Below are 23997 nucleotides of genomic sequence, written 5' to 3' on the forward strand. Positions count from 1 at the left end.
CTATCAGCCGGTGGCTCTAACATCCATCATTATGAAGTGCTTCGAAAGGCTAGTCATGGCACGAATCCATTCTAGCCTCCTGGACTACCTGGATCCACTAGTTTGCCTACTGCCGCAACAGGTCTACAGCAGACGCCATCCCCCTGGCCCTGCACTCAACCCTGGGACACCTAGATAACAAGGACACCTTTGTCAGACTCCTATTTATTGACGACAGCTCAGCCTTCAACATTATTATTCCGACGAAACTCATCCCCAAACTCCGTGGCCTGGGCCTCGGCTCCTCCCTCTGCGACTGGATCCTGAACTTCCTAACTCACAGACCACAATCAGTAAGGACAGGCAACAACACCTCCTCCACGATCATCCTCAATACTGGTTCCCCACAAGGCTGTGTTCTCAGCCCCCGACTATACTCCTTATACACCTATGACTGTGTGGCCAAATTCCCCTCCAATTCGATTTTCAAGTTTGCTGACGACACCACCGTAGTGGGTCAGATCTCAAACAATGACGAGACAGAGTACAGGAATGAGATAGAGAATCTGGTGAACTAGTGCGGCAACAATAATCTCTCCCTCAATGTCAACAAAACAAAGGAGATTGTCATCGACTTCAGGAAGCGTAAAGGAGAACATGCCCCTGTCTACATCAATGGGGACGAAGTAGAAAGGGTCGAGAGCTTCAAGTTTTTAAGGTGTCCAGATCACCAACAACCTGTCCTGGTCCCTCCGTGCCGACACTATAGTTAAGAAAGCCCACCAACGCCTCTACTTTCTCAGAAGACTAAGGAAATTTGGCATGTCAGCTACGACTCTCACCAACTTTAACAGATGCACCATAGAAAGCATTCTTTCTGGTTGTATCACAGCTTGGTATGTCTCATGCTCTGTCCAAGATCGCAAGGAACTACAAAAGGTCGTGAATGTCGCCCAATCCCATCCATTGACTCCGTCTACACTTCCCGCTGCCTCGGCAAAGCAGCCAGCATAATTAAGGACCCCACACACCCCGGACATTCTCTCTTCCACCTTCTTCTGCCGGGAAAAAGATACAAAAGTCTGAGGTCACGTACCAACCGACTCAAGAACAGCTTCTTCCCTGCTGCTGTCAGACTTTTGAATGGACCTACCTGGCATTAAGTTGATCTTTCTCTACATCCTAGCTATGACTGTAACACTACATTCTGCACTCTCTCATTTCCTTCTCTATGAACAGTATGCTTTGTCTGTATAGTGCACAAGAAACAATACTTTTCATTGTATACCAATACATGTGACAATAATAAAATCAAATCAAATCAAGAGATTGTGGATCTGCTCCATTTTTTTTACAGCTTAGTTTAGCTCCGTTTCAAACAGTTTTCTTTCAGCAGATTCCTGAGCATTTACTAGCTGCTTTTCTTCAGCTGTATCTCTCCTTGAGATACTCAAAACTAAACTCACTTTTCGTCAATTTCAGAGCAAACACATTGGTTCCCCAAACTCAGTTCTGCAGCAGGCTTGCAGGATTTCTTATTGGAGAGATTCGACCTTCTACTCTGGTACACACAGTAACTGACCAACCTTCTGGGTTTTTGTCCTTTTCTCTGGCCATGGACCCCTATCACTTGGCAACAGCATAGTTCTTGATTTTATTTTAACTTCACTAAACTACTAATCCCTTCGCACCCCATCTCTTCAGTTTGAAAGTTGTTAAACCTCATTAAGATGCATGCTCACAAAGAGGGCTCCAGACTTCTCGGTACCCAGCTCTCAAACACCTTTAAATGAAACTAAAACAGGGTTTTACCTTTCTTAACATCCAAATACAAATTAAATTTAAAGCTCTATGTTGCTCCTGCCCCTTACAACAGAATAAAGAGGCATCCTCATTTACTGCTACAATCTCCCCATATCACTTTCTTGATTTTACATATATAGATTTCACTCAAGCAGTTACAATGTATTTAGATAAAAAACACCAAGACTTTTACATAATCATATTCTACACAAGTCCATCTTGGTCATCCCATTCCAGGATTTACATCTTTGCCCTCGATAAAGTATCTGCAATGATATTATTGTCTCTTCCCGCTACGCGAATCATTGTAGCATTAAACTCCAACAAAATAGTTTATGTACTTGGTATGAAATTCTGCTAAAAAGGTTAAAGGATTATGGTCTGTATAAATAGCAGTCTCTACAGAGTTGCTGGAATTGTAGATTTCAAAATGTTGTAGAGCCAACATTAAACTTAGTTTCTTTCTCCACAGTTGAGTATTTCTGCTGGCAAGAGTTTAACTTTCAAGAGAAGTAATTGGCTGGCTGTTCGATCCACATCTCGTTTTCGTGTATTAGAACTGCATCAGCACCCACATTGCTGACATCACCAACCAATTTCAATTCCTTAGCATCATTTGGTGCTGCTAAAACCGGTGTGGTAGTGGGTACAGCTTTAAACTTGACACTCTTGACACTCCCCTGTCCATTCAAATTTCTTGCTTTTCTTTAACAAGCTCTCAGGTGGAGCCATTATAGTGCTGGAATTCAGAACAACCTCCGTCACGTCCACATACCACAGAATCTCATGTTTTGAATTAGCTTGGGGAAAATCCAATTCTCCTTTTTGTTTAGGTATTATTAAGCCTTGTCCCATAATGTGGACCAAATAAGGGTGGGTGGTGAGCACTGCTGCTTCACAGCATCAGGGACCCAGGTTCAAATCCGGCCTTGGGTCACTGTCTGTATGGACTTTGCACATTCTCCCCATGTCAGCATGGGTTTCCTCCAGGTGCTCCAGTCTCCTCCCACACTGCAAAGATGAGCAGGTCAGGTGGATTGGCCATGGGTTGCTTGGAGTTACAGCGACAGGGCAGGGGAGTTGTTAAGATGCTGTTTTGGAGAATTGGTGCAGACTTCAGGGGATGAATGGCCTCCTGCATTGTAGCAGTTCAATGAATCAAGTTTTGTAAATGTTCCTCCCAGGTTTGGCTGAAGACAACCAAATCATCAATACATACAATACAGTTGCATAATCCTCCAATTACCTTGTTGGTTGATCTTTGAAAAGTTTGTGGTCCATTCTTCATCCCGAAAGGCACGACTTTACATTGATAAAGTCCAACCAAGATTACAAAAGCTGATATTTCTTCAGCCATATTTGTCAATGGAACTTGCCAATATTGCTCCAATAAATCAATTTTTGTAACAAAGCTTGCTTGTCCAATCTTCTCAATACTGTCTTCAAATCATGGAATCTGATATAAAACTGTTACCACATTGAGATAATCTATACGTAATTGTTCTGATTCATTTGATTTCAGTGTCACTACAATAGGTGAACTCAGTCACTGCGACTAGGTTCAATGTGTCATTTTCCATTGCGGACTTTATCACTTTCCTCAATTGAGCTAACTTCTCTGGATTGAGTCTGTAAAGATGTTATTTTATGGGTGACGCATCCCCAATATTGTATGGCCAAAGGCATGTTCATAGAATCCCTACAGTGCAGAGGGAGGCCATTTGGCCCAATAAGTCTGCACTGATTCTGACAGAGCATCCCACTCAGGTCCTATCCCCATAATCCCACGTATTTACCCCACTAATCCCCCTAACCTTCACATCCCTGGACATTAATGGCAATTTAGCACGACCAATCCACCTAACCTGCACATCTTTGGACTGTGGGAGGAAACCCACGCAGACACGGGGAGAATGTGCAAACTCCAAACAGACAATCACCCAAAGCCGGAATTGAACTGGGTCCCTGGCGCTGTGAGGCAGCAGTGTGAACCCACTGTGTCACCGTGCTGCCCCGGGTCCCTGGCGCTGTGAGGCAGCAGTGTGAACCCACTGTGTCACCGTGCTGCCCCGGGTCCCTGGCGCTGTGAGGCAGCAGTGTGAACCCACTGTGTCACCGTGCTGCCCCGGGTCCCTGGCGCTGTGAGGCAGCAGTGTGAACCCACTGTGTCACCGTGCTGCCCCGGGTCCCTGGCGCTGTGAGGCAGCAGTGTGAACCCACTGTGTCACCGTGCTGCCCCGGGTCCCTGGCGCTGTGAGGCAGCAGTGTGAACCCACTGTGTCACCGTGCTGCCCCGGGTCCCTGGCGCTGTGAGGCAGCAGTGTGAACCCACTGTGTCACCGTGCTGCCCCGGGTCCCTGGCGCTGTGAGGCAGCAGTGTGAACCCACTGTGTCACCGTGCTGCCCCGGGTCCCTGGCGCTGTGAGGCAGCAGTGTGAACCCACTGTGTCACCGTGCTGCCCCGGGTCCCTGGCGCTGTGAGGCAGCAGTGCTAAACACTGCCACCGTACCCTCTGCCCTGTTTACACAAATTGATTTATGAGTTTGTTAAAACTTTCGTAAGTCACCCCCACAGTTTTCTGGAAGTTAGCTTAATATTACACCTACATTTTTAAGCAGCTCTGTGTTTTCCAGTCTGATTACTGGAGAATTTTGAAAAGAAATTTGAAAAAAAACTTCAGAATTTTCTGATTCTGTTTCATTCTCAAAAATCACTCTGATGTTTTGATTTCACTCCCAACTTTTACCACTGTAAACACACGCCTCTCCTAACTAACTTCCCTGTCATAATACTACTTTAACATATTAATATGACATACTTGCTGACTTTGCCTCCTGTCTGAAGTACTCGCTACATAGCTTACATAACTGAGTTTCTTTTTGATTTGATAAGGTTTAGTAAACCTGGCTTTTAACAGAGACAGGTAACAATATTAAAAACCTTGTCTCCAGCAACAAAATCTCCAGTTTGGCATTTTTATTTGCTGTTGCTTTCACTGTTTGTTGGCCGATTTTCAAATGCTCTTTGACCAATATACTTAATCTTTCCTGGAAATTAGACACATCGGTCAAAAGTGTATTCTCTGAACTCAGGTTCATCATTTTTTGCTTTCATTTAAGGGATCCTCTCACCTCATGCACAAGATCTAGTTCAAAGGACTGAATCGTGTGGATTCATTACAGGAATCCAGGTGTCAATGAAATGCAGAGTGCAGTACTCCCCAGTGACTCTGGTATCATAGTCAGGCAGCACAGAAAAGGCCCCTCGGCCCATAGAGTCTGCATGAACAATAACTGCTACTAAAGTTATGCTAATCCCATTTTCCAGCTCTTGTCCCATATCCTTGAAAATTATGATGTTTCAAGTGCTCATCCAAGGTTGTGAGGTTTCCGGCCCCCACTACCTTCCCTGGCAGTGCACTCCAGATTCTCAAATCCCCTCTGAATCTCCTGCCCCTTACCCTTGTTCCACAGGAGCAGGCTGAGAGTAAGGGAGTGTGTTCCTGCATGTGATTTATTTATTTATTTTTCAGTTAAATTTGTGTTAAAAATCGGAGGGTTTTTTTTGCAAAACAGGAAGTAGGCCCAGGAAAAGACTGGGAAGGTTTTTGGAGGGTTTAAAAGCAGGCCGCACCTTTGAGCGGGCAGCGTCGGGAGCGGGTAGTGGTGTGAGTGGGAAGTAGAGTGAGAGCTGACGGGCTTTGGCTCATCGGGCTTCGGCATAAACAGGCAGAGGTGGGGTAGGTTTAGACAGTTTTTTTTTCTGTGTCATTGGAAGAAAGGGGGAATTATGATTGTGAGGCCAGTTTGTTGTTCTCGGTGTCGGATGTGGGAGGTCCTGGAGTCAGCTAGCCTCCCGGACGTCCATATCTGCGCCAGGTGCGTTGAGCTGCAGCTCTTAAGGGACCGCGTTGGGGAACTGGAACTGCAGCTCAATGACCTTCGTCTGGTTAGGGAGAATGAGGAGGTGATAGATAGGAGTTACAGGCAGGTGGTCACACCGGGGCCACGGGAGACAGACAAGTGGGTCACGGTTGAAAAGGGGAAGGGGAAAGGTCAGGTACTAGAGAGTACCCCAGTGGCTGTGCCCCTTAAAAATAAGTACTCCTGTTTGAGTGCTGTTGGGGGGAGCAGCCTACCTGGGGGAAGCAACAGTGGCCGTGCCTCCGGCGCAGACTCCGGCCCGGCAGCTCAGAAGGGGAGGGAAAGGGAGGATGAACAAACTGACCACAGCACCAAGGTACAGGGAGCCGTCCAAGTGGGGGGAGAAACAAGAAATGTAGTAGAAATTGGGGATACTACACTTTTGGATGCTGTTGGGTGGGGGGGGACTTAGCAGGGATAAGCCATGGTGTACAGGTCACTGGCTCAGAGTCTGTCCTTGTGGCTCAGAAGGGAAGGGGGGAGAGGAGTAGAGGATTAGTCATTGGGGACTCCATAGTTAAAGGGACGGATAGGAGACTCTGCGGGAACGAGAGAGACTCGCGGTTGGTGTGTTGCCTCCCAGGAGCCAGAGTCCGCGATGTCTCGGATCGTGTTTTCGATATCCTTAAGGGGGAGGGGGACCAGCCCCAAGTTGTGGTTCACATAGGCACTCAAGACATAGGTAGGAAAAGGGATGGGGATGTAAGGCAGAAATTCAGGGAGTTAGGGTGGAAGCTTAGGGCTAGAACAAACAAAGTTGTTATCTCTGGTTTGTCACCCGTGCCACGTGATAGTGAGGAGAGGAATAGGGAGAGAGAGCAATTGAACACGTGGTTACAGGGATGGTGCAGGAGGGAGGGATTCAGATACCTGGACAATTGGGGCTCTTTCTGGGGTAGGTGGGACCTCTACAAACAGGATGGTCTGCACTTGAACCAGAGGGGTACCAATATCTTGGGGGGGAGATTTGCTAATGCTCTTCGGGAGGGTTTAAACTAATTCAGCAGGGGGGGTGGGTACCTGAATTGTAGCTCCGGTGTACAGGAGGTTGAGAGTAGTGAGGTCATGGATGAGGTTTCAGAGTCGCAGGAGTGTACTGGCAGGCAGGAAGGTGGTTTGAAGTGTGTATACTTCAACGCCAGGAGCATCCGGAATAAGGTGGGTGAGCTTGCAGCATGGGTTGGTACCTGGGATTTTGATGTTGTGGCCATCTCGGAGACATGGATAGAGCAGGGACAGGAATGGTTATTGCAGGTTCCAGGGTTTAGATGTTTCAGTAAGTGCAGGGAAGGTGGTAAAAGAGGGGGAGGTGTGGCATTGTTAGTCAAGGACAGCATTACGGTGGCAGAAAGGACATTTGATGAGGACTCGTCTACTGAGGTAGTTTGGGCTGAGGTTAGAAACAGGAAAGGAGAGGTCACCCTGTTGGGAGTTTTGTATAGACCTCCGAAAAGTTCCAGAGATGTAGAGGAAAAGATTGCAAAGTTGATTCTGGATAGGAGCGAAAGTAACAGGGTAGTTGTACTGGGGGACTTTAACTTTACAAATATTGACTGGAAAAGCTATAGTTCGAGTACTTTAGAGGGGTCGGTTTTTCTCCAGTGTGTGCAGGAAGGCTTCCTGACGCAGTATGTAGATAGATCAACAAGAGGCGAGGCCACATTGGATTTGGTACTGGGTAATGAACCAGGCCAGGTGTTAGATTTGGAGGTAGGTGAGCACTTTGGTGACAGTGACCACAATTCGATTACGTTTATAGGAAAGATGTGGAAGTGTTGGAAAGGGTGCAGAGGAGATTTACCAGGATGTTGCCTGGTATGGTGGGAAAATCGTATGAGGAAAGGCTGAGGGGCTTGAGGTTGTTTTCGTTAAAGAGAAGAAGGTTAAGAGGTGACTTAATAGAGGCATACAAGATGATCAGAGGATTAGATAGGGTGGATAGTGAGAGCCTTTTTCCTCGGATGGTGTTGGCGAGCACGAGGGGACATAGCTTTAAATTGAGGGGTGAGAGATATAGGACAGATGTTAGAGGTAGGTTCTTTACTCAGAGAGTAGTAAGGGCGTGGAATGCCCTGCCTGCAGCAGTGGTGGACTCGTCAACGTTGAGAGCGTTCAAGTGGTTATTGGATAAACATATGGATGATATTGGAATAGTGTAGATTAGAGGGGCTTTAGATTGGTACCACTGGTCGGCGCAACATCGAGGGCCGAAGGGCCTGTACTGCGCTGTAATGTTCTATGTTCTAAAACAGTAACTTCAAAAACTAAAACTACGCCTCCTCACGATTGACCCCTCAATCTATGGGAATAGCTGCTCCTTGCTCACCCTGTCCAAGCCCCTCATAATCTTATACACCTCAACCATGTCCTCCCCTCAGCCTTCTCTGCTCAAAAGAAAACAATCCAAGCCTATCCAGTCTCTCCTTATAGCTCCAATACTCCATCCCAGGCAACATCCTGGTGAATCTCCTCTGTACCCGCTCTTGTGCAATCACATCCTTCCTATAGTGAGGTGACCAGAACTGTACACAGTACTCCAGCTGTGGCCTCACCAATGCTTTATACAACTCCAACTTTACCTCCTTACTCTATACCACATCCACATCAACGTGATGCAGAGCGCTGTACTCCCAGTGACTCCGGGTGATGCAGAGCGCTGTACTCACCAGTGACTCCGGAATCAGCATGGTTCCTGCTCCAGTGCTTGATCTCTGCTGAGTTATTAACTCTGCTGTAAGAGGCAAACAGTTACTCTCAGTTCCTGCTGGAATTTAACTCGTGCTCTGAATGGAGCATTTAGTCTCATGAGTGAAATCAACAGTTTCAACACCATCTCTCACCCACTTTAGAATTCAAACCCACGATTCTGAGAGCCAGATTTGCAGACTCTCAATTGAGCTAACTGGGAAACAACCTTCCTCATTAACTTCACTGATTGGCCCCTTGAAGGACTGCCCTCAGATACCATCAGCACCTCAGAAGAGGAGAAGGAAACGAGAAAATAAATCATGATTAGTTCTGAGAATAATTGCTGAAATATTTCTGAAATCAATTTCATAAAGTTCCCAATCTCTCTAACATTCTCGGAATGTTGCCAGTTGATTGTTAAAATGGGAATGTGTCTCCTTCCCCACCTCCCCCCCGCTCCCCGCCCCCAAGTTCTGTACACAGAGAAGCTCAGGTTGATCGATCAGGAACATTCCTTCCCATTCCCCTTCCTCTCCAAGTTGTGGCCATAGCTACCCCGTTTCCTGGGCACTGTACTCAGACGCCTCACTGTACTCAGACGCCTCACTGTACTCAGACGCCTCACTGTACTCAGACGCCTCACTGTACTCAGACGCCTCACTGTACTCAGACGCCTCACTGTACTCAGACGCCTCACTGTACTCAGACGCCTCACTGTACTCAGACGCCTCACATCCAAAGATGTGCGGGTTAGGTTGATTGGCCAGGTTAAAATTGTCCCTGAGATGCGTAGTTAGAGGGATTAGCGGATAAATATGTGGGGGTAGGGCCTGGGTGGGATTGTGGTCGGTGCAGACTCGATGGGCCGAATGGCCTCCTTCTGCACTGTAGGGTTTCTATGATTCTGTACTCAGACGCCTCACTGTACTCAGACGCCTCACTGTACTCAGACGCCTCACTGTACTCAGACGCCTCACTGTACTCGGAGACACCACTGGACCCGGCGACGCCCCGCTGGACCCGGGGACGCCCCGCTGGACCCGGGGACGCCCCGCTGGACCCGGGGACGCCCCGCTGGACCCGGGGACGCCCCGCTGGACCCGGGGACGCCCCGCTGGACCCGGGGACGCCCCGCTGGACCCGGGGACGCCCCGCTGGACCCGGGGACGCCCCGCTGGACCCGGGGACGCCCCGCTGGACCCGGGGACGCCCCGCTGGACCCGGGGACGCCCCGCTGGACCCGGGGACGCCCCGCTGGACCCGGGGACACCCCACTGCTTCCACTGGTCTATTTATTTTTTAAATCAGATTTAGATCACATGGAATTCCAGCTCCCTGCAAACAGAATCAGTCCTGTTTATGTAGATTATTTAAACATACTGTTCTTACCCCCTGGCCCCCACCATCTATTTCTATCTTTACAGAAAATTTTCACATATTTTAAATACCTATATTAAACCTTGATTCTCGGAGGTGGAATTGAAGGTTTTGAAGGGGAAATAATTCCTCTGGCGTCCCGATCGTTTAATTCACTGCTATTTTTCTTCCAGGAATACTGCCTCTTTTAAAGTTCTGTTCTCACTACTGGAATTTACATTTGTCTCTTACACCCTACATCTTCAATACTCTCTTCCTTTATTTGTTTGATCGTCTGTTTGTTAAAACCCACTTTTCACAGCTTCATCTTTCCGAGCAACTGTCTCTGTCTCCAATTTACTCTGCGTGGCTTCCAACTAAAGGTTACACTCAGAGATTCAACTGTGATTACACGTATCCCCCATGTTATTCTGCATTACTTTATCCACCGATCTAACCCGAGGACTACACGAAATGCCCCACAAGGTCTTCCCGTCCACCAGGTCTGCTCCACTCCATCTGACGAAGGAGCAGCACTCCGAAAGCTAATGGCATTTGCTACCAAATAAACCTGTTGGACTTTAACCTGGTGTTGTTAAAACTCTTACTGTGTTTACCCCAGTCCAACGCCGGCATCTCCACATCATGACTCTCCGAATGCAGCAGACACAGAATCTGTAACTAACCCAATCAATGCTCTGTGACCTCTGACTAACCCGTTACCACATCCTGTGATCACTGAATTGGAGAATTGCTGGCGTGAATCTTGCTGATTCCGTGTTGAGCAGCAATTGAAACTGTTGAAGCCTTTCCTCTTGTGTTTTACAGGGGGGATCCCAAGTTAGTGAAGGTTAATATAGCAATCGCTTCAGGCTACTTGATTAATGGTGAGTATTCCAGAACAAACTCCCAGCCAGGATTTGAACAGTTGACTTTCATTCTGCCTCATCAGCAAATCTTTCCCAACTTTCACAGCTCTTCATTATTTTGTCTGCTGCCATTTTCCCCAAAGGACAGGTACAGCATGGGATTAGATACAGAATAAAGCTCCCTCTACACTGTCCCCATCAAACACTCCCAGGATAGGTACAGCAAGGGGTTAGATACAGAGTAAACCTTTCTCTACACTGTCCCCATCAGACACTCCCAGGACAGGTACAGCATGGGGTTAGATACAGAGTAAAGCTCCCTCTACACTGTCCCCATCAAACACTCACAGGACAGGTACAGCACGGGGTTAGATACAGAGTAAAGCTCCCTCTACATTGTCCCCATCAAACACTCCCAGGAGAGGTACAGCATGGGGTTAGATACAGAGTAAAGTTCCCTCTACACTGTCCCCATCAAACACTCCCAGGACAGTAGCACGCAGGGTTAGATGCTGAGTAAAGCTCCCTCTACACTGTCCCCATCACACACTCACAGGAAAGGTACAGCACGGGATTAGATACAGCGTAAAGCTCCTTCTACACTGCCCCATCCACTATGGGTGTTAGATCAGTAAGTTGTATATTAGCTGACCCAGAAGCAGGGATTGTTTGGTATACTTGCATCTTCTTAGCTGCTAGCTTTGCCCACCTTGCACTCTCACTCATTGCTGGATTTTCCCACCTCACTCGCTTGCTCTCATTGCAGATTTACTGCTTCTCCTCCGACACTGGAAGACATTAGGGGACAGGTTTTTCATCAGTCACCACTTGGCAGCGCTCTATGCATACCAGTATGTGCTGGTAAGTCGCGGCTTGGCAGCTATCATCATCAATCTTTGGCAGGTTCAGGAACAAAACCAAGATTTTCTACAATTTTCTAATACCATGCTTGCTTTAGATCATTTATATCCCATTGGTTCTCCTTCACAGGCACGAGGCCTCCTTCCTTATTTTGCAAATTTCCGTCTGATTGCAGAGCTTTCCACGCCCTTTGTAAACCAGCGGTAAGTAAAGGGTTTTGGAGCACATCGTCTTTCCAAGTTTACCACTTGGGTCCAGAGGAATGACCCCGGGGGTACAGGGAGTAGAGATGCCACCGCCCTGGGGGGAGGAAGGTGAGAGCATGGCCCAAGGTGGGGTAAATGAAGAGCACAGCTCCAGGTACAGAATCTGGAGGAGCATGACCTTCCAGTCTTTGTATATATCTGAATGCAGGAGTATAGCAAATAAAGCCAATGAGTTGAGAGCACAAATAGCCACAAGGCAGCTTGATATCATTCCTATATTGGAAACCTGGCTTAAAGAGGGGCAAAAATGGCAGCTCTAATGGACCCATTGATATAGAGTTTTCAGACAGGTTACAGAGGGGGATAAAAAAGATAATGGTGTAGTGTTATTGATTGAAGAATCAATTACAGTTGTGAGGAGGGATAATATACTAAATGAAGTGTCGAATGAGGCTATATGGGTTGAACTCAGAAATACAAAAGAACACCCACACTGCTAGAACTACTACAGACCCTAAATAATGGAAGGGAGTTAGAAGAAATATGTTGGCAAATTTCTGAGTGCAAAAACAGTAGAGCAGTAATAGTTATAAACCTCAACTACCCTAATATTAATCGGGATACAAAGAGTGTGAAGTCAAAAAATTCTTGAACTGCATTTAAGAGAATTTTTTTAGCTGATGAGATGGGGCACAATTTTAGATTTGTCTTAGGAAATGAAGCTGGGCAAGTAGATGAATTAGCAGCAAGGGAGCATTTTGGAAATAGTGACCATAATATTGTTAGATTTAGCATTACGGAAAAGGAAACAGAACAGTAGTTCTAAATTGGGTGAGGACGAGTTTTACTAGGCTGAGGTGAACTGGTGAAAGTGGACTGAATACAGCAACTCGAAAAGAAAATAATGTCAAATCAATGAGAGGCATCCAACAGTGAAATTCTACAGGCACAGTGTAGACATGTCCCCACAAAGAAAAGGGATAGTACTGCCAAATCTAGAATCCTCTGGTTACCTAGCGCCATACAGGGCAAGATAAAACAGAAAAAGAAAGCTTAGGAGGCAGTGGCATGGTGGAATTGTCATTGGATAAATAATGAAGAGACCTGGCCGGGGTAATGCTTTGGGGACCCAAGTTCCAATTCCACTACAGCAAGTGGAGGAATTTTAATTCAATAAAACATGGATAGGAAAGGTTTAGAGGGATATGGGCCAAATGCAGACAAATGGGGTCAGCTTAGATGGGCTTTTTGGTCGGCACGGACCAGTTTGGGCCGAAGGGCCTGTCTCCGTGCCGTACATTCTATGATACTATGAAAAGAATCAATGAAAAATCTGAAATTAAAAATAAAATGAAACCGCTGATGATTATTGTAAAAAAAACACAGGGGAAGAGAATGTGCCATCCTTACGTCCTCTGGCCTACATGTGACTCCAGATCCACAATTATGTGGTTGACTCTTCCAGGCCTTCTGAAATGGCCCAGCAAACCACTGAGTTATGTCAAACTGCGAACAAATCTCAAAAGGAATGAAACTGGGTGAACCAACTGGCAAACAATAACTGCAACTCAGCCCTATTGACCCTGCAAAATCCTCCTTAGTCACATGCCAAACTTGGGAGAGTTGTCTCACTGACTAGTCAAGTAACAGCCTGGCATAGTCATACTCAGAGAATCATACCTTATAGACTATATCCCAGACATCACCATCCCTGGGTGTGTCCTGTCCCACCACAGGACAGACCCAGTAGAGTCATAGAGCACAAAAAAGACCCTTCAGCCCATCGAGTCTGCACTGACAATAACTACCACTGAAGTTATGCAAATCCCATTTTTCAGCACTTGTCCCATATCCTTGAATGTTATGATATTTCAAGTGCTCATCCAAATACTTTGTAAGGTTTCCGGCCTCACTACCTTCCCAGGCAGTGCATTCCAGATTCCAACCACCCTCTGAGTGAAAAGATTTCTTCTCAACTCCCCTTTGATCTCCTGCCCCTCACCCTAAAACTATGCCACCTCGTGACTGACCCCTCAACCAATGGGAACAGCTGCTCCCTACTCACCCTGTCCATATCCCTCCTAATCTTACACACCTCAATCATGTCCCCCTCAGTCTTCTCTGCTCTAAAGAAAATAATCCAAGCCTATCCAGTCTCTCCTTATATCTCAAATGCTCCATCCCAGGGAACATCCTGGTGAATCTCCTCTGTGCGCCTTTACTGCAATCACATCCTTCCCATAGCGAGGTGACCAGAACCGCACACATTACTTCAGCTGTGGCCTAACCAACATCCTGTACAGCTCCCATAACCTCTTTGCTGATATACTCTATGCCTCAACTCATTTATGCCTTCTTAACTATCCTGTTCACTTGTTCTTCTACCTTCAGAGATCTGGGATAATTACCCCAAGATCTCCCTGTTCCTCTGAACTTCCTAGTGTCCTGCCATTCGTTAAATATTTCCTTGTGATATGCCACTGGTTCCAGACTCCAGTCACTCAAACAGCCTTGTATCACCACCTGTGCGTCCTATTACTAAGTTAGTTTCCAATCTACCTCGCCAAGTTTCCCTGAATTCCATGTGCTTCAGCCATCTCAATCAGTCTCCCATGTGGGACCTTGTCAAAGGCTTTGCTAAAATCCATATAAACTACATCAATTGCACTGCCCTCATCCACACACTCGATCACATTTTCAAAAACTTCTATCAAATTTGTTAGGCATGACCTCCCTCTGACAAAACCATGTTGACCATCCCTAATTAATCCTTGGCCTTTCCAAGTGAATATTAATTCTCTCCTTCAGAATTTTCTCCAATAGTTTTCCCACCACTGACGTGAGACTCAATGGTCTCCAATTTCCTGGTTCATTGCTATCACCCTTCTTGAAAAGTGGAACCACATTAGCCTCCTCCAGTCCTCTGGCACTTCTCCCCCTGTGGAGATGCCGGCGTTGGACTGGGGTAAACACAGTAAGAAGTTTAACAACACCAGGTTAAAGTCCAACAGGTTTATTTGGTAGCAAAAGCCACACAAGCTTTCGGAGCTCCAAGCCCCTTCTTCAGCTGAGTGGGAATTCTGTTCACAAACAGGGCATATAAAGACACAGACTCAATTTAAACAGGGCTGAATTGCCCCCTTTGGATTTACTAAAGCCTTTCTCTTCTTCCTTTTCCAGTCCTGAATTGTCCTCGACATCGAGGGTTCCCTGAATTTATTGCTCCTACATTTCCCCCATAGGGAACTTGTTGAACCTGTACTCTCCCCATTTCCTTTTTGAATGCCCCCTCCGCGGCTTCGCTGTAGACATTCCTGCAAAGACCTGTTCCCAGTTGCCAGATCCTGCCAGAGGTGGTGGTAGGTATACAGTTGGGAGGGATTGCCCAGAGAATTTTCAACATTAATTCCAGGCCCATGAAGCCTCATGGCATATGGGCAAGGGAACCTTGCCATCCACCCCCTCAGCTGATAATTAGCACTCCCCTCCATTTTGAATGCAACTTGGAGGAAGGATTGAGGGTGGCAAGGGTGCAGAATGTACTCTGGGTGGGGGGACTTCAATGTCATCCCAAGACTGGCTCAGTCACACCTGCTGACTTAATTCAGTCGCTACTGATTTAATCGATTACAGGAATGGTGGCAGTGTTTGAAAATTGCTATGAGGAAGTTTGGATAAGCTGGAGTTGTTTTCCTTAGAGCAGAGCAAGTGGAGGTGACTTAATTGAGGTGCTGACGATTATAAGGGGCCGAGATAGGGTAGACAGGAAAGACCTATTCCCCATTGTTGAGGGGTCAAATACCAGCGGGGGGGGGAGGAGATTAAATTTAAGGTGATTGGTAAAGAATTAGAGAGGATAGAACAGTACAGCACAGAACACGCCCTTCGGCCCACGATGTTGTGCCGAGCTTTGTCTGAAACCTAGATCAAGCTATTTCCTCCCTATCATCCCGAAGTACTCCATGTGCCTATCCAATAGCTTCTTAAATGTACCTAAAGTTTCTGACTCCACTATCCCTGCAGGCAGTCCATTCCACACCCCAACCACTCTCTGAGTAAAAAACCTACCTCGGACATCCTTCCTATATCTCCCACCATGAACCCTATAGTTATGCCCCCTAGTTACCGCTCCATTCACCCGAGGAAATAGTCTTTGAACGTTCACTCTATCTATCCCCCTCATCATTTTATAAACCTCTATCAAGTCTCCTCTCATCCTCCTCCGCTCCAAAGAGAAAAGCCCAAGTTCCCTCAACCTTTCCTCATAAGACCTACCCTCCAAACCAGGCAGCATCCTGGTAAATCTCCTTTGCACTCTTTCCAGTGTCTCCACATCCTTCTTGTAGTGAGGTGACCAGAACTGCACACAATATTCCAAATGTGGTCTCACCAAGGTCCTGTACAGTTGCAGCATAACCCCACGGCTCTTAAACTCAAACCCCATGTTAATAAACGCTAACACACTATAGCCTTCTTCACGGCTCTATCCACTTGAATGGCAACCTTCAGAGATCTATGGATATGGACCCCAAGATCTCTCTGTTCCTCCACAGTCTTCAGAACCCTACCTTTGACCCTGCAATCCACATTTAAATTAGTCGTACCAAAATGAATCACCTCACATTTATCAGGGTTAAACTCCATTTGCCATTTTTCAGCCCAGCTTTGCATCCTATCTATGTCTCTTTGCAGCCTACAACAGCCCTCCACCTCATCCACTACTCCACCAATCTTGGTGTCATCAGCAAATTTACTGATCCACCCTTCAGCCCCCTCCTCTAAGTCATTTATAAAAATTACAAGGATGTGAGGAAAAATCTTTTAACCGAGAGGGTGATGGGCGTATGGAATTCGCTGCCTAAGTTAGTAGTTGAGACTGAGATGTTCATTTAGAAGGTACCTGGATCTGTATCTGAAATGCTGGCACCTGCATAGCTGCAAACTAAATGCTGAAAATAGGTTTAAAATGAGCTGCTAGTTTCTACATTTTCTCTTTTTTGGATGGTGAAACATGATGGGCCGAACGGCCTCTTTCCATGATGTAACTTTCCTATGATTCTATGGAGGGTCATGACCCCGGGCACAGGGGCACGACTCTGGGCACAGAGGCTGGAGGGGCACGACCCCAAGCACAGGAGCACGACCCTGGACACAGAGGCATGATCCCAGACATGGGCTGGAGGGGCATGACCCCAGGCACAGGGGCTGGAGGGGCATGACCCCGGGCACAGGGGCACGACCCCGGGCACAGGGGCACGACCCCAGGCACAGGGGCACGACCCCAGGCACAGGGGCACGACCCCAGGCATAGGGACTTCGATGAACATACTCTGCCCATTCTGCTTTCACTTTGTACTAATTTAATATTTCAGAATAATTCTCACCATTTACTCTGATAAGTGTTTTCCTCTTTTTAAATCAGTTCACATCATGTAAGTAGAGAATTGCAAGAATCGGAACATGAGGGCGGCACGGTAGCACAATGGTTAGCACTGCTGCCTCACAGCACCAGGGACCTGGGTTCGATTCCAGTCTTGGGTCACTGTCTGTGTGGAGTTTGCACATTCTCCCCGTGTCTGCGTGGATTTCCTCCGGGTGTTCCAGTTTCCTCCCACAGTTCAAAGATGTGCGGGTTAGGTTGATTAGCCATGGTAAATTGACCCTAGTGTCAGGGGGATTAGCAGGGTAAACACTTGGGGTTGTGGAATAGGTTCTGGGTGGGATCATGGTCAGTGTAGACTCGATGGGCCAAATGGCCTCCTTCTGCACTGTAGGGATTCTATTCTATTCAATTCTATTCTAAGAGTAGGATTAGGCCCCTCAAGCATGCTGCACCATTCCAACAGGTCATGGACAATCATTTACTACTACACCATTTTTCCACACAACCCTCATATCCCTTCATGTCTTTAGTATCTAGAAATCCATCGATTTCTGTCTTGAACATGATAGAGCTTCCATCGCCCTTTGGGGTAAATTATTCCAAAGATTCACGACCCTCTGCATGAAGAAATTTCTCCTCATCTCCGTTCTAAGTGGCAACCCTCTTTTTTTGAAATTATGCCCCTGGTTCTAGACTCCCCAACCAGGGGAAACATCTTACCCACATAGAAACATAGAAAACTACAGCACAAACAGGCCCTTCGGCCCCACAAGTTGTGCCGAACATATCCCTACCTTTTAGGCCTACCTATAACCCTCCATCCTATTAAGTCCCATGTTCTCATCCAGGAGTCTCTTTAAAGTCCCTATTGAGTTTGCCTCCACCACCACTGACAGCAGCCGATTCCACTCGCCCACCACCCTCTGTGTGAAAAACTTCCCCCGAACATTTCCCCTGTACCTACCCCCCAGCACCTCAAACCTGTGTCCTCTCGTAGCAGCCATTTCCACCCTGGGAAAAAGCCTCAGAGTCCATCCGATCTATGCCTATCAACATCTTATATACCTCTATTAGGTCTCCTCTCATCCTACGTCTCTCCAAGGAGAAAAGACCGAGCTCCCTCAGCCTATCCTCATAAGGCATGCCACTCAATCCAGGCAACATCCTTGTAAATCTTCTCTGCACCCTTTCAATAATTTCTACATCCTTCCTGTAATGAGGTGACCAGAACTGAGCACAGTACTCCAAGTGGGGTCTGACGAGGGTCTTGTATAGCTGCATCATTATCCCCGGACTTCGAAACCCAATCCCTCGATTGATAAAGGCCAGCACGCCATACGCCTTCTTAACCACCTCCTCCACCTGCGGGGCCGATTTTAGAGTCCTATGGACCCGGACCCCAAGGTCCTTCTGATCCTCTACAGTACTAAGAGTCTTTCTCTTTATATTGTACTCCTTCATCCCATTTGACCTGCCAAAATGGAGCACGACGCATTTATCTGGGTTGAAGTCCATCTGCCACTTCTCCGCCCAGTCTTGCATCCTATCTATGTTCCTCTGTAACTTCTGACATTCCTCCAGACTATCCACAACCCCACCAACCTTCGTGTCGTCGGCAACCCATCCCTCCACTTCCTCATCCAGGTCATTTATAAAAATGACAAACAGCAAGGGCCCCAGAACAGATCCCTGGGGCACACCACTGGTGACCGACCTCCATTTAGAAAAAGACCCATCTATACACACTCTCTGCCTCCTTTGGGCAAGCCAGTTCTGGATCCACAGGGCAGCAGCCCCTTGGATCCCATGCCCTCTCACTTTTTCTCGAAGCCTTGCATGGGGGACCTTATCGAACGCCTTGCTAAAATCCATATAATCCATTAAACATCTACCGTCTATTCCTTTAAGTATTCTGCAGGTTTCAATGAGATCACCTCCCATCATTCAAAACTCTACAGAATACAGGCTCAGTTTGTCCAATCTCTCTAAGATAGTCCCGCCATCCCTGGAACAAGTCTGGTGAACTCCTTCTGTGGCAATAATATTCTTTTTGAGGCAGCATAGAAACTAGAAGCAGGAGTAGACCATTCGGTCCTTCGAGCCTGCTCCGCCATTCATTATGATCATGGCTGATCATCAAATCCAATATTCTGATCCCCCCTTCCCTCCATATCCCTTGATCCCTTTAGCCCCAAGGGCTATATTTAATTTATTCTTAAAAATCATACATTTTTGGCCTCAACTACTTTCTGTGGTCGTGAATTCCACACATTCACTACTCTCTGGGTGAAGAAATTTCTCCTCACCTCAGTCCTAAAAGGTTTACCCCTTATCCTAAAACTATGACCCCTAGTTCTGACTCCCCCACCATCGGGAACATTCTTTCTGAATCTATCCTGTCTATCCTCGCAGGTGGAGGAGGACATTACTATTAAATCTTTTACTTTATATTCTCAGATCCACCACAGCCAAATTCCCCCTCTACCTTCACAATTTCCTTTGTTCAGATTTAGCACCCGAGTTTCAGAATGAACTTTTTTTAATATTCATTCATGGGACATAGGCGTCACTGGCTGGCCAGTATTTATTGCCCATCCCTAGTTGCCCTTGAACTGAGTGGCTTGCTAGGCCATTTCAGAGGGCAGTTGAGAGTGCACAGAGACACAGAAATCAAGTTACAGAATACTAATTAGAATACGAATCCCTACAGCCAGCCAGGTCTTAAAGGTACAGACAATGTGGGTGGAGGGAGCATTAAACACAGGTTAAAGAGATGTGTATTGTCTCCAGACAGAACAGCTTGTGAGATTCTGCAAATCCAGGGGGCAAGCTGTGGGGGTTACTGATAATGTGACATAAATCCAACATCCCAGTTTAGGCCGTCCTCATGTGTGCGGAACTTGGCTATTAGTTTCTGCTCAGCGACTCTGCGCTGTTGTGTGTCGTGAAGGCCGCCTTGGAGAACGCTTACCTGAAGATCCAAGGCTGAATGCCCGTGACTGCTGAAGTGCTCCCCCACAGGAAGAGAACAGTCTTGCCTGGTGATTGTCGAGCGGTGTTCATTCATCCGTTGTCGTAGCGTCTGCATGGTTTCCCCAATGTACCATGCCTCGGGACATCCTTTCCTGCAGCGTATCAGGTCGACAATGTTGGTTGAGTTGCAAGAGCAGGTACCGTGTACCTGGTAGATGGTGTTCTCACGTGAGATGATGGCATCCGTGTCGATGATCCGGCACGTCTTGCAGAGGTTGCTGTGGCAGGGTTGTGTGGTGTCGTGGTCACTGTTCTCCCTTTATCAATCGCTTGGTCCTCCTTTGCACGCAACCTCAAACAGACCATTAGAACATAGAACATAGAACATTACAGCGCAGAACAGGCCCTTCGGCCCACGATGTTGCACCGACCAGTTAAAAAAAAAAAAACTGTGACCCTCCAACCTAAACCAATTTCTTTTCGTCCATGAACCTATCTACGGATCTCTTAAACGCCCCCAAACTAGGCGCATTTACTACTGATGCTGGCAGGGCATTCCAATCCCTCACCACCCTCTGGGTAAAGAACCTACCCCTGACATCGGTTCTATAACTACCCCCCCTCAATTTAAAGCCATGCCCCCTCGTGCTGGATTTCTCCATCAGAGGAAAAAGGCTATCACTATCCACCCTATCTAAACCTCTAATCATCTTATATGTTTCAATAAGATCCCCTCTTAGCCGCCGCCTTTCCAGCGAAAACAATCCCAAATCCCTCAGCCTCTCCTCATAGGATCTCCCCTCCATACCAGGCAACATCCTGGTAAACCTCCTCTGCACCCTCTCCAAAGCCTCCACATCCTTCCTGTAATGTGGGGACCAGAACTGCACACAGTACTCCAAGTGCGGCCGCACCAGAGTTGTGTACAGTTGCAACATAACGCCACGACTCCTAAATTCAATCCCCCTACCAATAAACGCCAAGACACCATATGCCTTCTTAACAACCTTATCTACTTGATTCCCAACTTTCAGGGATCTATGCACACATACACCTAGATCCCTCTGCTCCTCCACACTATTCAAAGTCCTCCCGTTAGCCCTATACTCAACACATCTGTTATTCCTACCAAAGTGAATTACCTCACACTTCTCCGCATTAAACTCCATCCGCCACCTCTCGGCCCAACTTTGCAACCTGTCTAAGTCTTCCTGCAAACTACGACACCCTTCCTCACTGTCTACCACACCACCGACTTTGGTGTCATCAGCAAATTTGCTAATCCACCCAACTATACCCTCATCCAGATCATTAATAAATATTACAAACAGCAGTGGCCCCAAAACAGATCCCTGAGGTACACCACTTGTAACCGCACTCCATGATGAATATTTACTATCAACCACCACCCTCTGTTTCCTATCCGCTAGCCAATTCCTGATCCAATTTCCTAGATCACCCCCAATCCCATACATCTGCATTTTCTGCAGAAGCCTACCATGGTGAACCTTATCAAACGCCTTACTAAAATCCATATATACCACGTCCACTGCCTTGCCCCCATCCACCTCCTTGGTCACTTTCTCAAAAAACTCAATAAGGTTAGTAAGGCACGACCTACCTGCCACAAAACCATGCTGACTATCACCTATCAATTCATTACTCTCTAAATAACTATAAATCCTATCCCTTATAATTTTTTCCAACATCTTGCCGACAACAGAAGTGAGACTCACCGGTCTATAATTCCCGGGGAAGTCTCTGTTCCCCTTCTTAAACAATGGGACAACATTCGCTAACCTCCAATCTTCTGGTACTATACCAGAGGCCAACGACGACCTGAAGATCAGAGCCAGAGGCTCTGCAATCACTTCTCTTGCCTCCCAGAGAATCCTTGGATAAATCCCATCCGGACCAGGGGATTTATCTATTTTCAGACCCTCCAGAATATCCTGCACATCCTCCTTATCAACTGTAATACTGTCTATTCTACTCCCTTGCAACCCAGTGTCCTCCTCAGCTATATTCATGTCCCCTTGCGTGAACACCGAAGAGAAATATTGGTTCAATGCTTCACCAATCTCCTCCGGTTCCACACATAACTTCCCTCTGCCATCTATAACTGGCCCTAAACTTGCCCTAACCAACCTTCTGTTCTTGACATACCTATAGAACGCCTTAGGATTCTCTTTAACCCTATCCGCCAAAGTCTTCTCATGTCCCCTTTTAGCCCTTCTAAGCTCGCTCTTCAACTCCCTCTTAGCCAATCTAAAGCTTTCTAGTGCACTACCCGAGTGCTCACGTCTCATCCGAACATAAGCCTCCTTTTTCTTTTTAACCAACAAAGAAACTTTTTTGGTGCACCACGGTTCCCTAGCCCTACCAATTCCTCCTTGCCTGACAGGGACATACCTATCACAGACTCGCAGTAGCTGCTCCTTGAAAAAACTCCACATGTCGGACGTTCCCAGTCCCTGTAATCTCCTAGTCCAACCTATGTTTCCTAATTCTCTCCTAATAGCCTCATAATTACCCTTCCCCCAGCTAAAACCACTGGCCCGAGGTTCATGCCTATCCCTTTCCATCACTAAGGTGAACGTAACCGAATTGTGGTCACTATCACCAAAATGCACACCAACTTCCAAGTCTAGCACCTGGTCTGGCTCATTTCCCAGCACCAGATCCAATATAGCCTCACCTCTAGTTGGCCTGTCTACATACTGAGTCAAAAAACCTTCCTGCACGCTTTGAACAAAAACTGACCCCTCTAACGAGCTAGAGCTATAACAATTCCAGTCAATATTAGTCAAGTTAAAATCCCCCATAACAATTGCCCTATTACTTTCACTCCTAAGCAGGATTGACTCCGCAATCCTTTCCTCAACCTCTCTAGAACTTTTAGGAGGTCTATAAAAGACTCCCAACAGGGTGACCTCTCCTCTCCTATTTCTAATCTCCGCCCATACTACCTCAACAGATAAGTCCTCATCAAACCTCCTCTCTGACACTGTGATACAATCTCTGACCAATAATGCTACCCCTCCCCCTCTTCTACCTCCTTCCCTACTTCGACTAAAACATTTGAACCCCGGGACCTGCAGCATCCATTCCTGCCCCTGCTCTATCCATGTCTCTGAAATAGCCACAACATCGAAGTCCCAGGTACTGATCCACGCTGCAAGTTCACCCACTTTATTGCGAATACTCCTGGCATTGAAGTATACACATTTCAAACCCTGCTCCACCCCACCTCTGCAATGCCGTGCATTGCAGTCCCCATCCATGCATCCCTCACTTTCAGCCCCACTACTCAGGATCCCTCCCCCCCCCCGCAGCAAACTACCCAGCCTTCAGGAGAACAGTGACCACGACACCACACAACCCTGCCACAGCAACCTCTGCAAGACGTGCCGGATCATCGACACGGAAGCCATCCTCTCACGTGAGAACACCATCTACCAGGTACACGGTACCTACCCTTGCAACTCGGCCAACATTGTCTACCTGATACGTTGCAGGAAAGGATGTCCCGAGGCATGGTACATTGGGGAAACCATGCAGACGCTACGACAACGGATGAATGAACACCGCTCGACAATCACCAGGCAAGACTGTTCTCTTCCTGTGGGGGAACACTTCAGCAGTCACGGGCATTCAGCCTTGGATCTTCAGGTAAGCGTTCTCCAAGGCGGCCTTCTCGACACACGACAGCGCAGAGTCGCTGAGCAGAAACTGATAGCCAAGTTCCGCACACATGAGGACGGCCTAAACCGGGATGTTGGATTTATGTCACATTATCAGTAACCCCCACAGCTTGCCCCCTGGACTTGCAGAATCTCACTAGCTGTTCTGTCTGGAGACAATACACCTCTCTTTAACCTGTGTTTAATGCTCCCTCCACCCACATTGTCTGTACCTTTAAGACCTGGCTGGCTGTAGGGATTCGCATTCTAAT

At 47.1% G+C, this 23997-nt stretch overlaps 1 protein-coding gene across 2 annotated transcripts in view; it reads left to right on the plus strand.

The window, feature by feature from the left end:
- Positions 1-23997, plus strand: part of tlcd4b (TLC domain containing 4b) — a 67946-nt gene that overhangs the window by 38395 nt on the left and 5554 nt on the right. For both annotated transcript variants that reach the window (XM_078234923.1, XM_078234924.1), the window contains 3 exons: positions 10579-10637; positions 11386-11480; positions 11610-11683. In XM_078234923.1, coding sequence (XP_078091049.1) covers positions 10579-10637; positions 11386-11480; positions 11610-11683 — 228 coding nt within the window. The remainder of the gene's footprint in view (positions 1-10578; positions 10638-11385; positions 11481-11609; positions 11684-23997) is intronic.

This window comes from Mustelus asterias, chromosome 19 (genome assembly GCF_964213995.1).
Source record: "Mustelus asterias chromosome 19, sMusAst1.hap1.1, whole genome shotgun sequence".
NCBI lineage: Eukaryota > Metazoa > Chordata > Chondrichthyes > Carcharhiniformes > Triakidae > Mustelus > Mustelus asterias.